The sequence below is a fragment of the Panthera uncia genome (genome assembly GCF_023721935.1).
Source record: "Panthera uncia isolate 11264 chromosome A3 unlocalized genomic scaffold, Puncia_PCG_1.0 HiC_scaffold_11, whole genome shotgun sequence".
Lineage (NCBI taxonomy): Eukaryota > Metazoa > Chordata > Mammalia > Carnivora > Felidae > Panthera > Panthera uncia.
The window spans coordinates 78,688,066-78,705,125 of NW_026057578.1; the positions used below are offsets into that span (position 1 = coordinate 78,688,066).

The 17,060-nt window shown below is 34.7% G+C and overlaps 1 protein-coding gene across 14 annotated transcripts in view; it reads left to right on the forward strand.

Moving 5' to 3' along the window:
- EHBP1 (EH domain binding protein 1) overlaps window positions 1-17,060 on the forward strand; it is a 375,396-nt gene that overhangs the window by 281,750 nt on the left and 76,586 nt on the right. For all 14 annotated transcript variants that reach the window (XM_049650279.1, XM_049650277.1, XM_049650275.1 and 11 more), the window contains one exon: window positions 5,744-5,887. In XM_049650279.1, coding sequence (XP_049506236.1) covers window positions 5,744-5,887 — 144 coding nt within the window. The remainder of the gene's footprint in view (window positions 1-5,743; window positions 5,888-17,060) is intronic.

Sequence of the window (17,060 nt, forward strand, 5' to 3'; positions counted from 1 at the left end):
ATTTGAGTGCTTGACCTTTATATACCTTATACATATCTCTCAAACTTTATAACCCATGAGGTAAGTGGTTAAATTCTACTTAATATGTGGGGAAAATGGAGTTTACAGAGTTGCCTAAGATCATTTAATAAGTGTTAAAATTTGAATTCAAAACCAACCTTTTCTGACTCTAAAGTCTATGCTAAACTAGATACTCATAATATCTCTTCATATTTGACCACAATAGCAGTAAAGATAATCAGCCAGATGTAAAGCAGTCAACCTTACTGAAGGACAGTTTAGCAATGTACATCAAGTTCCTTAAAAATGTTTATCTCATTAGATTCTACCTGCAGCACTTATTTTCCATAGGTTAATCAGAACTGTGTATAAGAATTTATAAAGATGTGTATAAAGACATTGTTCTTGATAGTGAAAAATTACAAACAACCTAAATACCTTAAGACAAGTTAAATAAATTATGATGCATCTGTATTATTAGAATGCTAGGGGGGCACCTGGGTGGCTCAGTCGGTTGGGGGGCCGACTTCGGCTCAGGTCATGATCTCGCGGTCCGTGAGTTCGAGCCCCGCGTCAGGCTCTGTGCTGACAGCTCAGAGCCTGGAGCCTGTTTTGGATTCTGTGTCTCCCTCTCTCTGACCCTCCCCCATTCATGCTCTGTCTCTCTCTCTATCTCAAAAATAAATAAACGTTAAAAAAAATTAAAAAAAAAAAAAGAATGCTAGGTAAACAGTTTTAAATTGTGTTTAAAAATATTTTTTAAAATATTTACATGAGAATATGCTCACAATGGAATGTTAAGTTAAAAAAGCATGATTCTGTAGTGATTATCTTTGGGTGCCAGGATTGCTAATTATCTTTATTTTATTTTATTTTATTTCATTTTGTTTTATTTTATTTTATTCTTGAGAGAGAGAGAATGCGAGTGAGGGAGGGGCAGAGGGAGAAGGAGAGAGAGAATCTTAAGTGGGTTCCATGCTAGGCACAGGGCTCAATCTCATGACTATGAGATCATGATACGAGCCAAAATCAAGAGTTGACAGTTAACCAACTGAGTCACCCAGGCACCTACTTTATTTTTTATTTTATTATTTTTTAAAATTTATTTTTGAGAGAGAGGGAGAGCGAGAGCATGTGCACGAGCAGGGGAGGGACAGAGAGAGAGACAGAGGACCTGAAGTGGGCTCTGCGCTGATACCAGAGAGCCTAATGCAGGGCTCGAACTCAAGAACTGTGAGATCATGACCTGAGCCAAAGTCAGACACTTAACCAACTGAGCCACCCAGTTGCCCTGATTTTTTAAATTATTTTTTTATTGATATATAGCTGTCATATAATATTACATTAGTTTCAGGTGTACAATTGTTTGATGTTTGTATACATTGTGAAATGATCACCACAATAAGCCTAGTTAACATCCATTACCATATGTAGTTACAAAAAAATTTTTTTTCTTGTGACAAGAACATTTAAGATCTACTCCCTTAAAAACTTTCATATATGCGATACAGTATTACTAACTATAGTCACCATGCCATACGTTATATCCCCATGACCTATTTATTTTATAACTGGAATTTTGTACCTTTTGACCCCCTTCACCTATTTTGTCCACATTCTATCCCCAGCCTCGGGCAACTACCAATTGGTCTCTATATCTGTGAGCTTGGTGTTTTGGGTTTTGGGGGGCTTTGTTTTGTTTTCAGATTCCACATACAAGTAAGATAATATTGTATTTGTCTTTGTCTGCTGACTTACTTCACTTAGCATAATGCCCTCAGGATCCATGCATATTGTCACAAGTAGTAAGATTTTGTTCTTTTTTATGGCTGCATAATATGCCACTGAGTGTGTGTGTGTCTGTGCGTGTGTGTGTGTGTGTGTGTGTGTGTACAATTTCCTTATCTACTCATCCATCAGTGAGCACTTAGGTTGTTTCTGTATCTTGGCTAATATAAACAATGCTGCGTTGAACATAGGGATGCATATGTGTTTTCGAATTAGTGTTTTTATTTTCTTTGGATAAACACCCAGAAGTGGAATTTCCAAATCATAAGGTAGTTCTATTTCTAATTTTTTGAAGAATCTCCATCCCGTTTTCCACAGTGGCTACACCAATTTATATCCCTACCAACCGTGCATAAGGGTTCTGTCTTCTCCACATCCTCACCAACACTTATTATTCCTTATCTTTTGATAATAGCCATTCTAACAGTTGTGAGGTAATATCTCATTGTGGTTTTAATTTGCATTTCTTTGATAATTAGTGATGTGCATGCATCTTTTCATGTATCTGTGACCATTTGTATGTCTTTTTTGGCTTCCCAAAAATATGTCTATTCAAGTCTTCTGTCCATTTTTTAATTGCATTGCTATTGAGTTATATGAGTTCTTTATATATTTTGGATTATTAACCCCCTCTCAGATACATGATTTGCAAATATTTTCTCCCATTTAGTACATTGCCTTTTCATTTTGTGGATGGTTTCCTTAACTGTGCAGAAACTTTTAGTTTGATGTAGTCCCATTTGTTTATTTTTGCCTTTGTTACCTTTGCTTTTGTTACCAAATGCAAAAAAAATCATCACTAAGACCATTGTCAAGGAGTTTACCACCTGTGTTTTCTTCTAGTTTTATGGTTTTGGATCTTATGTTGAAGTCTTTAATCCATTTTGAATTAATTTTCGTGAGTAGTGTAAGATAGGCATCCAGTTTCATTCTGTTGCATGTGGCTGTCCAGTTCTCTCCACACTATTTATTGGACTGTCTTTTCCCAGTATATTCTTGGCTCCTTTGTCGTAAATTAATTGACCCTATATACTTGGGTTTATTTCTGTGGTCTCTATTTTTTTTTATTGATCTGTGTGTCTTTTTTTTTTTTTTTTTTTTTTTGGCCAATACCATACTGTTGTGATTACTATAACTTTGTGATATAGTTTGAAATCAGGGAATATGATGCCTCTGATTATTTTTATTTTTACTTTTATGTACTTTCTAAAATTTTTCTAAGAAATATGAATTACATTTATAATCAGAAAAAGTTTGTTTCTGTATGGTCTTGAGACCAAAGCAGTCTTTCGCTTTCTGTGTAGCTAACTGGAATCCCTAAAGGTCTGTATACTCACAGAATTTAGAGCCAATATAGGATCTTAAAGATGATGTATTCTAATCACCAGTTTTAGGGCTGTTGGGATTTTAAAGATGATCTCTTCTTAAATCTGAAGCAGGCTCTGGGCTCTGAGCTGTCAGCACAGAGCCCGACGTGGGGCTCGAAATGATGAACTGCAAGATCATGACCTGACCTGAAGTTCGACGTTTCACCGACTTTGGCTTAGGTCATGATCTCATGGTTTGTGAGTTCAAGTCCTGCATCTGGCTCTGTGCTGACAGTGCAGAGCCTGTTTTGAATTCTCTCTCTCCTCTCTCTCTGTCCCTCCCCCACTTCTCAAAAATAAACATTAAAAAACTAAGAGGCAAGGGAGGCCTGGGTGGCTCAGTCGCTTAAGCGTCCGACTTCAGCTCACATCATGATCTCACAGTCTGTGAGTTCGAGCCCCGCATCAGGCTCAGTGCTGACAGCTTAGAGCCTGGAGCCTGCTTCAGATTCTGTGTCTCCCTTTCTCTCTGCCCCGCCCCTGCTCATGCTCTGTCTCTGTCTAAAAAATAAATAAAAACATTAAAAAAATTAAAAAAAAAACTAGGAGGCAGTTGAGAGCTTTTTAAATATATAATAATAGTTAACATTTATCTAGTGCTCTGTACATTACTCTGTTTCACTTAATCTTTATAATATCCTTGTGAGAGGTTGTCTGTTTTCATCCCCATTTTATAAGTGAGGAAACTGAGGCTTAGAGAGATTGAGTAACTTTTATATCCACAATTAAGTGACATATCTAGTGTTTGAACCAAGGTCTTCCTGACTTGAGGGTTCTTAAATATTATGTAATGGAATACAGCATAGCTTTTAAGTGACCTGTTCAATGTTACATTGCTTATTATTAGTGGAAGAAGGATTAACAAACTGATGTCTTGATTGCAGATTCAGTGTTTATTTAATTAATCTTCTCTGTTTTTAGAAAGTGTTGATTTGTAACCAGTTCAACTGCAATGACCAGTTCTATTCTATTATGTCCTATCAACATGACAAAAAATCTATCATTATCACTTATACATTTCAATTATATCTATTAGGTGAAGAATTTTTGTTTAATCCTCTTAAAACCTTGGGTGATGAAAATGTTCTGGAATTAGATAGTGTTGATGGTTCACAACCTTGTGAATATAGTAAAAACCACTGAACTGGATACTTTAAAAAAAATCTTTCCTTAAGTTTACAGAAAAGTGCTTAAAAATGTTATATTAAAACATAAATATCTCAGAGACCAAAAAATGATTTAGTAATTTTTTTTAAAGTTTCACACTATAACAAATAAATATGTTTACTGTTTATTACCTTTTCCTTGACCATAAATGCTACTTATGATTGAACAAAAACTATGCAATGAAAGGGAAGTAAAAAAAATTAAATATCAGACCAATAGTAATCTAAAGTCAGAAGTTGCTTGGGGCCCCTGGGTGGCTCAGTCGGTTAAGCGTTTGACTTCATCTCAGGTCATGATCTTGCAGTTCATGAGTTTGAGCTCTGCATCAGGCTCTTTGCTGACAACTCAGAGCCTGGAGCCTGCTTCGGATTCTGTGTCTCCCTCTTTCTCTGCCCCTCCCACACTCACACTCTGTCTCTCTCAAACATAAATAAACATTACAAAAAAAAATTTAAAGCCAGATGTTGACTACTTTTGGGGAGAAAAAGGAATTTGAACTATAAACATGGATATTTGTGCTTTGAATTAATGTCCTCATTTAAGGACCGATTTCCCTTGGTGGTCATTACCTGTTGTTACCCATAAATATATTGTAAGATTACAAATTAATCCAGGAAAACATTCTTCCAATTCTGATATGGTTAATTATCTTATTGTAAGGAAAGTGAGCACTGGAGAAAACCAGTTTTACTTTTTTTTTTTAAAAAACATAATATGATAGTTTTGAATTTTCTGTAAATGTTAATTGTCAAGAATTTAAAGGATTATTGTCACAGATACTTAATATCTTTAAACATACAAATTTGGAAGACACCTTGTTATCAGTCCTATAAGAGTGTAAGAAATATAATTTTTTAAAAATGTCTGCCAGATTATACTATGATTAACAAATATGAAGAATGTATATAATATACATATGGACCTTATGCTTTATGGGAATATGTTCTAATAAAAACGTAATTAAACATAATCCAGTTTTAGGCAGTAAAGTTATATTTCCAGGGGCACCTGGGTGGCTCAGTTGGTTAAGTGTCCGACTTTGGCTCAGGTCATGATCTCTGAGTTCGGTAGTTCGTTCCTCCCTCGGGCTCCGCACTGTCAGTGCTTGAGATTCTCTTTCTCTACCTCTCTGTGCCCCTCCCCTGCTCACGTGCACTCTCACTCTCTCTCTCTCTCTCAACAAATAAACTTTAAACAAAAAAGAAGATATATTTCCTAAATGTCAAGGCTTTCTACAGTTTCTAGCTAAAATTAATATTTTCTGTAAGCAATCTTGTAAAATTACAATCTTATTTCTTATCTCTATTATTTTGACAGATAATATAACCATTGATTAGTTTACAAATATAGATTATGTGGTGGGTTTTCTTTTTTTTTTTTTTTTTTTTTTGAGCTTCTAATTCTGTATTTTTGCTTTTAAGCATCGAATGTTATCCAGACAAGAAGAACTTAAAGAAAGAGCAAGAGTTCTGCTTGAGCAAGCAAGAAGAGATGCAGCTTTAAAGGCAGGGAATAAGCAGAATACCAACGCAGCCACACCACTCTGCAACAGGCAGCTAAGTGATGTGAGGAACATTGGTTAAAAAGCCATTAATTGTACTTTGTTTAAGATTGGATTTTATCTATGGAAGTTACTTTTTTTTGGAAATATTAGAATATACTAATGATGCCTTCCATTTATTGAAGAGCGGGCATCATTATTATAATGGATGTTTTACATAATTTGTACTTTACTTAACCCCATGAAGTAGATGTTCAAACTACTTTCCACCTAAGAAAACTGGGGTCATAGGTAAGGTAATTTGTACAAGTTAACAGAGTTAGTAAATGATGAATCCAGGATTTGAACTTGAGCGTTTTCAGACTACAGAATCAGTGCTCTTTTCTATCATATAGTGCCATGCCTATGTTAAACCACATTTTTATACATGTTTTTGTGTAGTGCTTCACAAGTGATAATGAATATATGGTAATAGAAGCCCTTAAATTTAAGGGGACAGGAATGTCTTCATGAATCTGAAAACTATGATAGCCTCCCTTACCATCAAACTCACATACACAAAATTACATGTTCTTTTTTTTTTTAATTAAGATTTTATTTTTTTAGAGCAGTTTTAGGTTCACAGCAGAATTTTGGGGAAGGTACAGAGATTTCCCATATACACCCTGCATCTACACATGCATATCCTCTCCTCTTAACAACATCCCACACCAGAGTGATACATTTGTTAGAACTGATAAACCTACACTGAACTGATGAACCAAACCTACATCGTAATCACCCAAAGTCCATACTTTACATTATGATTCCCTCTTGTATTCTACATTCTATGAATTTGGACAAATGTGTAATGACATGTATCCATCATTATGGTATCATAGAGTATTTTCATTGCCATAAGAATATTCTGTTACACCTACTTATCCCTTCCAACACTCCCAACCCCTGGAAACCTGATAATTTTACTGTCCCCATAATTTTGCCTTTTGCAGAATGTCATAGTTGGAATCATGCAGTGTATAGCGTTTTCTGATTGGCTTCATTTACCTAGTATAATACATTTAAGGTTTTTCCGTGTTTTTCATGGTTAGAAAGACCATTTCTTTTTTAGTGCCGAGTAATATCTCATTGTCTGGATGTACCACAGTTTATTTATCCCTTCACCTACTGAAGGACATCTTGATTGCTTCCAAAATTTGACAATTATGAATAAAGCTGCTGTAATCATCCATGTACAAGTTTTTGTGTGGACATAGGTTTTTAACTCATTTGAGGAAATACCAAGGAGTGTGATTGCTAGATCTTATGGGTAAGAATATGTTTACTTTCATAAGAAATTGCCAAACTATCTTCCAAAGTAGCTATACCATCTTGTATTCTCACCAGCAATGTGTGAGAGTTCTTGTGTTCCACATCTTCATCAACAGTGAGTGTGTTAGTGTTCCAGATTTTGACCATTCTGATAGGTGTTTAGGGGTATCTCACTTTTAATTTGCATTTCCCTGATGACGTATGATGTGGAGCATCTTTTTATATGCATACTCACAATCTATAAATCTTTGGAGAGGTGTCTCTTGGGGTCATTGGCCATTTTTTAATTAGGTTGTTTGTTTTTTATTGTTGAGTTTCAATGGTTATTTGTATATTTTGGATATAGTCTTTTATCATATGTGTCTGTTATAAATTGAGTCTTCCTACTCTTCATTTATTTATTCTTTGATTTCATGATATTCCTCATATAGATCATGTACATATTTTGTTACATTTATACCTATCAACTTTTCACTAATGTGAATAGTATTGTGTTTTTAATTTCAAATTCCACTTGTTCACTGCTGGTATATAGGAAAGCAATTGTCTCTTGTATATTAGCCTTGTATCTTACAGTCTTGCTATAATTGCTTATTAGTTCCAAGAGAGTTTTTTTTTTCCAATTCTTTGATTTTCTACATAGGTGATCATGTCATCTGTGATCAGACACTTTTATTTCTTCCTTTCAATGCATATGTTTAAACATACCTTTCAGATATGAACTTAATAACCTCTGACCTTGAGCAGTGTTTTTCACACTTCAAGTCTTTCCATGATAATGTGATATAAAATTGATTTAGCACACTGCAGTAATTATTTTATTTTTAATGAAAAGGAATAGAATAGAATGGAATAAAAATATCAGAACTCATCACACGTAGTAACCATGGTATTTTTGTCTGAAACTTGCTTCAGTCATATGGATATATATGCATACTGGATCTTGATATAAAATGTATTTTAAGCTGTGGGTCATGATAAAAATGTTTGAGAAACCCTAATCTAGAGGGCCATCTTTGAAGAAATTTTGTAGCTTTTATGCCAACTTCTTCAGTGCCTAGCCATCTGTTATTTCATCAATTTGTTGGTGATTTGTCAGATATTTTATTAAATGTCTGAACTGAGTGTATTCATAGTGACAGAAAAGGCTAAGCGTCTTCCCTCATGGAGTTTACATTATGGTGGGAATACACAGATAATGATAAATAACTCGAGTGTGAAAACTGCATGATATAGTAGAGGATAATTTAAGTAGGTGAGGGCTTGAGTGATTTGAAGATGGGGCATTGAACTAAGATTTGATGGGTGAAAAGGATCTAGTCAAGTGAAGAGCCACAAAAACAATATCTCTTGAAAAAGAAAGTTATTTTGTTAATACTGTATTTTATTTGTGGGTAACTTTATTTCATAATTTTTCAGACTCTAAAATCTATGGGGAATGTGTAAGTCTATATTATTCCAGTGTGTTGATTTAAAAAAAAATTTTTTTAATGTTTATTTATTTTTGGGAGAGAGAGAGACAGAGTGTGAGCAGGAGAGGTACAGAGAGAGGGAGACACAGAATCCGAAGCAAGCTCCAGGCTCTGAGCTGTCAGCACAGAGCCTGACTCAGGGCTCAAACTCACGAGCAATGAGATCATGATCTGAGCCGAAGTCAGAAGCTTAACCAACTGAGCTACCCAGGTGCCCCCAGTGTGTTGATTTTAAATTGAGAGTACCTGAGATTTAAATGGTATATCTACCAAGTAGATTTTTAAAACTAATTATTTCACCTATGTGTGAATTTTACATATATTAATAATTCTCATCAAGTGTTTATTGAGCACTTACTATTTGACAGGTAGGATTCTAAGTAATTTAACATGAATTTTCACATTTAATCTCCACAATAATTGTATGAGTTAAATATTATCATTTCTATTTTACAGTCGAGAAAACTGACAAATTAATGAATTGCCTGTTGTCACACAGCTAATAAGTAACAGAGTCAAGAATTGAACCTAGATGATTTGATTTCAGAGGTTATGTTTTTAAGGCATTGTGTTATATTTCCTTCTTTATATTTCTGACATCGTTGTGAAATAGAAACAGAGACTGTTGTTTTATCTTTCATAGAGATTAAGAAAGTAAGTTAGGAAAGAATGTTTAAATTTACCTAGGTTGCAGACTATGACATATGAGGCTTCGAATTCAAGTATCCTGACTTTTAAAAAGATGATGTTTAGTCTTTCATTTGGTTTATTCATTTATTACTTCAAATTTTCAGTAAATATTTTATTGGTCACCCCTTCTGTTTAAGGCACCAGTAATTTACACTTTTCATTTCTCAAACAAAATAAATTTTTATCTGAAGTATATTAGTGTGAATTCAGAACAGAAGTTACTTAAACATCTCTTACTCTGTGTCATGACATCTTACTGTATCTGTAAAATATATAACTTGGATTTTAGGAAACATGATGGTGGTGACAGTTCATTGAGTTAGATCCTCTTTGTACTCCTCATAGTATGTAACTTGCCACACCTTTCTGGAAAACCATTAGACTTCATCAAGAAATGTTCATTCTCTTTTACCTAATATTTCTAACAAAGAATCGTATCCAGGTTTTCATCACAATGTTATTTGTAATTGCAAAAAATTATAAAGTGGTAATTGTGCAAAACAGAAATGATCAAATAAATTATAACAAATAAATATACTTGTTATATAGCCATTAAAACTTATCTATTCAATAATGTCTTGAAAGAATATTGAAAGGACATAGAGTGCTCACAATGTCATTTTGTATAAAAAGGATATAAAATATACATGGCATATGAACTCCATTTTTTTAATGTTTATTTATTTATTTTGAGAGAGAGAGAGGGCTTTCATGCATAAACAGAGGGCGGGTCAGAGAGAGAGAGGAGAGAGAGTGAGAGAAAGAGACAGACAGAGAGAGAATCCCAAGCAGGCTCCATGCTGTCAACGCAAAGCCTGACATGGGGCTCAATCTCATGAACTGTGAGATTATGACCTGAGCCGAAATCAAGAGTTGGATACTTAACCAGCTGGGCCACCTAGGTGCCTCTGAACTCCATTTTGAAATGATAGAGACTGTGTGTGTGTGTGTGTGTGTGTGTGTGTGTGTGTGTGTGTGTGTTTTTAATCATGCATTAAAAAGGACGGAAGGAAAATCATCAAAATATTAACAATATTTATCTCTAAGGGATAGTATAACAAGTGGCTTATAAAGGGTTTTTTTTCCCTTTATTCTTTCTCTTTTAAAAATATCACATGTTAAGATAAATATTTTAAACTAGGGAAATTTGGGGTATCTAAAAAATGTATTTTTATCACATTGTTTTCTTAGTGTACCCAAACGAACTTGACTTCAGAACTTCTAAGATAACGTGTGTATGTGTGTGTTTTAAGGAGAGAGACATAGAAAGAACTCTTCACTTCTACAGTTGATGATAACTAGCTTGTTCCTAGGTGTGGATAAATAGCAGATTCAATAATAGCAGTCCTGTTCACACTGAAAAGGCATGAAATTCTCAATGACTATTGTTTATGATTGATGAGTTAAGTAATCATGGTATCTCATAAAATATCTCATTGTTTCTTTGACTACCACTGATGGGATCTGGGTTACTTGTCCTGTACTCATTTATTGTTCTAGTTGTTTTTCCCAGAAAGAGCAGCTCCATGCTGCATAGCTAGCCCACTGCATGCCAGGCTAATCACTTTGTTACTTTGTTTTCCATTTACCCAGAGTTGTATCCTATTGCAAATGAAACCATGCTTCAAACAGTCCCCAAGATACTTTTTTTTAACCCTTCCTCTTTCAGGTTATCTTTTGCTAAATAAAAAACCACCTTACTGGCATGAAACAACCATCTGATTATGCTCACAGATTCTATGATTTAGGCATCAGGATAGGAGACTCTGGGAGTGGCTTTGTTCCATGACGTCTGGTGCAGAGTTTTGGCGACGACCTCTGCTAAACTGTCAGTTGAAACACCTACATGTAGCCTCTCCCTGTGGTCTTTCCACTTGGGCTAGTTTGGGCTTCCTCACAGCACGGTGACTGGGTCTATGAGCAGCTATGCCAAGATAGTCAGGCAGACATGCATGGCATTCTTATGATCTAGCTTTAAAAGTCATGTTGCATCACTTTTGCTATACTGATGGCCTAACCAGACACAAAGCTCCACCCAGGTTTAAGGAAGAGAGACATAGACTCCACACCACTAATTGAGAGGAGTGTGGCATAGGAGATATCGTTGCAGCCTCTTCTGTTATAGTTTAAGCTCAATTTTAAAACTTTCTTGTGCATTCTACTTACTATTGCTCGTTTTTCAGTAAAGTCAAGCTCTGTATAGTTGTGTTATGAAAAGCATCAATTTCATGAATTAAATAGTACATTCTCTTCGACTACTGTTCTAGTTTTGACACTTGATGCTCTATGGGGCTTATAGCTTATATTAATTATATTAATGAATGAAATGATGTAAGAAGAAGAATATAAAATGACAGATCAGTCCAATTGCACAAATAGAGAAGTTAGACCTTGCTGTTCCTTTTTAGATTTTCAGTTTAGTGTGCAATTTGATATCAGGTTGATATATTTTCCAAGGACATACTAGTTTATCATTATTATTATTATTATTATTATTTTTAATTTACATCCAAATTAGTTAGCATATAGTACAACAATGATTTCAGGAGTAGATTCCTTAGTGCCCCTTACCCATTTAGCCCATCCCCCCTCCCACAACCCCTCCCGTAACCCTCAGTTTGTTCTCCATATTTATGAGTCTCTTCTGTTTTGTCCCCCTCCCTGTTTTTCTGTTATTTTTGTTTCCCTTCCTTTATGTTCGTCTGTTTTGTCTCGTAAAGAAGGACATACTAGTTTTCTTAATTTGATTTCTTTATCATTTCCGGTAGCTCTTGTACATACAGACTGGAATTATTTACCAGTACTGTCCATATTTTGGAAAAGTAGTTTGGCAAACTTGGTTGATAAAAGGAAAAGGAAAGTGCCCAATTTCATCTCTGGAGCAATTGAATGTGTGTTAAGTGATACTAAAACTGGAAAATACTTAATTTCTCTAAATATATTTTTCCATTTATTAAATGGAAGCAAAATTCTTTTTTTTTCCTTGTGTGACATTCAAATTAATAGGTGTCTACGGTGAAGGGGGTAAGGGAACCATGACTAATGCCATTCCCACTTCAGTGTCAGCATCTCTTTCACTCTGGAGAGATCAAAAGACTGCTGGTAAATAAAAAGAAGGTCTAACTGGAAAAAAAAAAAAAAGCTGGCATCTAATTTAGTGAACTGATTGCTACTATTTTCCCGTTTTTATGCTCTTTTATTTGTGCCTTAATTTACAGTGTTCTTATTTTAAAATTCATTGTAAGCTATCTTGTCCTTCATAATGTATGCTACTGTGCTGAAAGTCAAGTTGCTGGTGGAGGGAGTTAGACCTGTTGCTACCCATTGCTTTTTGTGTTCTTAGTTTACCTGAGAATTTCCATGAGTTTAAAACAAAAGTTGGTACCCAGGAATGACCTCAAGTCTTGAGTGAATGAGACACTGACCTCAAATCTTCTAGAGTTTATTGAAGATTGCATATTCTTAAGATTGCTCGTTGATTTAGGACTTACTCAACAATCATCTTTTATATTTCTGAACTCTGTTTCTGTAAAACTAACCGAGGATCTTCTGATGAACACCAAGAAAAAGAAGAACTATTTTAATAATAATGTTAATAAATGATTTTGGAATACTTGAGGCATATAATACATGGGACAGTGTCCATGTACTGAGTACAGGTTACCTCCTTTTAAGGACTTTTATATCTAGTTCTGGGCTGAGAGAGAATGAAAGCAAAGATTTACATATTAGGAAAGACAAGCTTTTAAAATATAAAGAAGAGAAACTGGTAAATAGTATAAGTACCAATTTGAGTATGTGAAGGTTCAGAATCTTTCTGGTAACTCCCGGTTACCAAGAGAATAAACTTCTCAACTATACAGCATGGCCTTATACAAGGTCCTTGCAAATCCTCTTTCCTCCCTTTCTAGCCTTATCTCTCACCTCTCTCCCATTATCACTCCATAGTCCATCTCTACTAAGTTGCTTGCAGAGAGAATATGGCATACTCTTCAATTCCTGCGTCGAGCACTGGCTGTTCTCTCCCTGAAATTCCCTTCTTTCCTTGTTAGTTTCCACTGAAATATCTCTTCTTCTATGAGTACCTCTGTCACGGTTCCTAGTGGTAAAGCTAATTCTCCTTTGTGTATCTTTTTCTAATATGCTGTACATATCTCTCCCATCGCATTTATCCCATATAATTATCTAATTACACATCTTTCTCCCACTCAGCTATGAGCTATTCAAAGTACAAGAACCTTGTATTCCCATCACCAAGTATTAAGTAAATGTTTATTCAATAAATAAATGAAGGGGATAGTAACAGGCTCTTTTTCATACTTTCTGAGTGTCAACTAATAAAAACATGAGTTTAAACATGAAAAATTTGGGTTGCTATAGGGAGTTTCTTGGTGGTAAAGGTTTGTGAACAGGCAAAATATCTCTCTGAAAGTCTTTAAAGTGGAATTGATTATCATTGAGCAGAGAAAGTTAAAGTGTCTGTCCCCTTTCTTGAGTCAGTTACAGAGATGACATTAGCCACGTTGGAACTTAAGGTTCCCTGGATCATTCTTTTCTTCCTTTCTTAAATCCTTTCTTTATGGTTATGATGTGTACACAGCAAATCCTTACACACACCTGTCCTTCCTGGACACTGAGACCTTTGATTGGAGTGCAACCCCCAACTCTGTCTTGAAGCATACCACCCTCTCTACCAAACATTGCCTCTTAAATAAATTAGTATAGCTTTAGGCTGGAAGGCTAGGAAGCAATTTCTAAGACACTGAAAACAACTCTTTGTAATCTTATCTGCTGGGTCCTTATGTACAGACTCTACTTAAGTCATCCTCAGGAAAAGATTTGAGCTGTAATTTATCTTAAATGGCAACTCACAAACACAGGTATTATAAGCCTTTTAATTTTTCTTAATTTTTGTCAAAACCAGTATTGCACGTTTTAATGAGAACTTGCTGAGCAAGCACATGTTGCATTTAGATCTTTTTTAGAGAAAATAGTTTACATGATTCATTTGTGTCTCTGTGCCTTTAGATGTTCATTTAACCTGTTTCAGGTATTTCCTGAAATTGTTTTTCTATAGGAAACAGATTTCATTGCTCTGAATCTCTGTGATTTAGTTTTTCACTTCCTTTTCCTATTCTGTGAAGATTTTCATATGTTACATTTTACTAATGCAAATTTTAGATGATAGTTCTTTTGTTCATGGTTTCCACATGCACTTAAAGTAATTTTTTCAGGGGCTCCTGGGTGGCTCAGTCAGCTGAGAGTCTGACTCTTGATTTTAGCTCAAGTCATTATCCCAAGGTCCTGGGATCAAGCCCCATGATGGGCTCTGTGCTAAGCATAGAGCCTGCTTAAGATTCTCTCTCTACCTCTCTCTCTCCCTCTGCCCCTCTCCCCTGCTCGCTCTCTCTCTCTCTCTCTCTCTCCCTTTCTCTCTCAAATTAAAACAAAATTTTTTTGTTTCAGACTCAGGAGTTTGGTATGAACACACATTGTGAGAAAAGTATAATAGTTTTTTTTTTAAGAAAAAAATTCATTTTTTATTATTTTTCTTCACTACTCAATTCCCCCAAATACTCTTTTCCCAAAAAATGCACAAGTAGAATTTAACAAGCTAGTCTAGTTCAGACACTTTTGCTTACTACTTTGTATTAAAATATAATTGCTTTTTAAAAATACATTTAATAAATCTGTTACTTTAAATAATGCTCATGTAATTATGTAGATAGCTGAAGGGGATGTTTGCATTTATGTGCTAAAGTTTAAGGATAAGGAATGAGAATCCTGCTGCCCACAGTCCTTGAAATTGTTAGGGTATTTGTGAAACACTTTGAACCGATCAGAAGAAGGATGCCATATAAGTTTAATTATTACTTTTATGTTTTTAAGAAAGAAAAAAATCTATTTTATAAGTAGAAAGTCTAAAAAGAATTAGGGTAATTCTTTATAAATATGTTTGTTTTTAGTTTTTTCAGCTGTAAATTACATAGCATAAGAAAATTGTTTGCAGATACTTGTTGATACCTAGAAGTTTTGTTTTTCTTTTTTGAATGTTTTTATTTAGTTTTGAGAGAAAGAGACAGGCAGAGTGCAAGCTGGGGAGGGGCAGAGAGAGTGAGGGAGACACAGAATCCGAAGCAGGCTCCAGGCTTTGAGCTGTCAGCGCAGAGCCCAACACAGGGCTCAACCCCACAAACCGTGAGATCATGACTTGAACCAAAGTCAGACGCTTAACCGACTGAGCCACCTAGGCACCCCTGGAAGTTTTTTTTTAATAGAAAGACCAGACAAGAATTACAACATTATTATAAAACAGACTTAAAGGTGTTTTTTTTTTTTTTCCTCAATTTTAATCTGCAAGGATAGTGAGTGACCCATTACAATCAATTGGCGTAGGAGCCCATCCTCACTTAACAGGATCAGACTGCAAGATGTCAGCAAGTTCTTGAAGGTTTGCAGTATCCATCTCTAAAGGTTTGCAGGAATATTTGAATCTCTGAAGAAAACTGTGTATGGGAAAGGAATTTCAGTTTGGTCAGTCTTGAGTCAACTGCAGGGACCAGTAATCAAAAAAGATACAGTGACTTTTTTTTTTACTGGTTGGTAATGAATCCAAAAGGCTTATTTGGTGAGAACCAAAAGAATGCAAGCTGCTCTTTTGCAAATTAAGCCTTTAAACAGGTATTTTGTTGCTATGAAGAGGTAGGACATCAACCTTGCACTTTTGATGTTAATTGGAAAATATTGATTTAAATGGGACTAGTCTGTCGTGCTGATAATTGTAGCAGATTTAGATAAGATCACTAGATATTTTCCAGATAATAAAAGAAGCAGTTACCATCCAGTTGGTAAAAAAAAAACAAAAAACAAAAAACAAAAAACAAAAAACTAAACATCATTTTGGTAATCTCTGGCAGATAGAAACTTCTTCTATAGTTTTTATGTATGTATCCTAAGTATGTACCATCATAAAAATGTATATAAGATTATATTATATGTTTATAAATATTAGCTATGTTACAATTAAATGGCTAGCCTCTAGGAATTAAGATTTAACATTAAGGTCAAGCTAAAATTTTAATCTTTCCAAATTACACATATTATCAATTCACTAGGAAGAAGTAGGTTAACTTCACATTTGTGATTTTAAAAGAACATCAAATATTATAAAAAGAAATATAAAATCTTTAATAACATATGGAGTGAGAATTTTGTCTTATTTAGAGATTTTTATTCTCTATATGAGCTGGAATGTCTATACCCAGGGCACTAAAATGAAAATATATTCCTTATTTCTTACTCCAACACAATTGACAGAAGATTTAATGTACATAATCCGCTTCAGACTAGTAAGACACTTTAAATGTATAGCTAATCTTTTTTACAGTTGCATTTTATAGGAGAAGAATGCCAGTGTACTTCTATGTTCGGCATAAATGCCTCTGTACATGGTAGTGGTTTTTATTCATTATGATTTAAATAATAGTTTATCTATTATGTCTAAATTTAAGTTGATTCGAAGTCTGCTATCCTAACAATGGCTACTAGACTTCTTAGAAAACATACTGTTAGCTTGCTAGCATATCTTCAAAGTCACACAAAACACCATCATTGTTAGGAGGAAAAAAAAAAAAAAACCTCAAGCATCTTTTCTATTATGTGGCCACAAACCCCTAGCCTCAAAAGTCTTATTTATTTGAGATTGCTGTGAATTCATGAAGCTAGGGCTAGGTGTCTTAGCATCAGGAACACTCCTTTTATGCG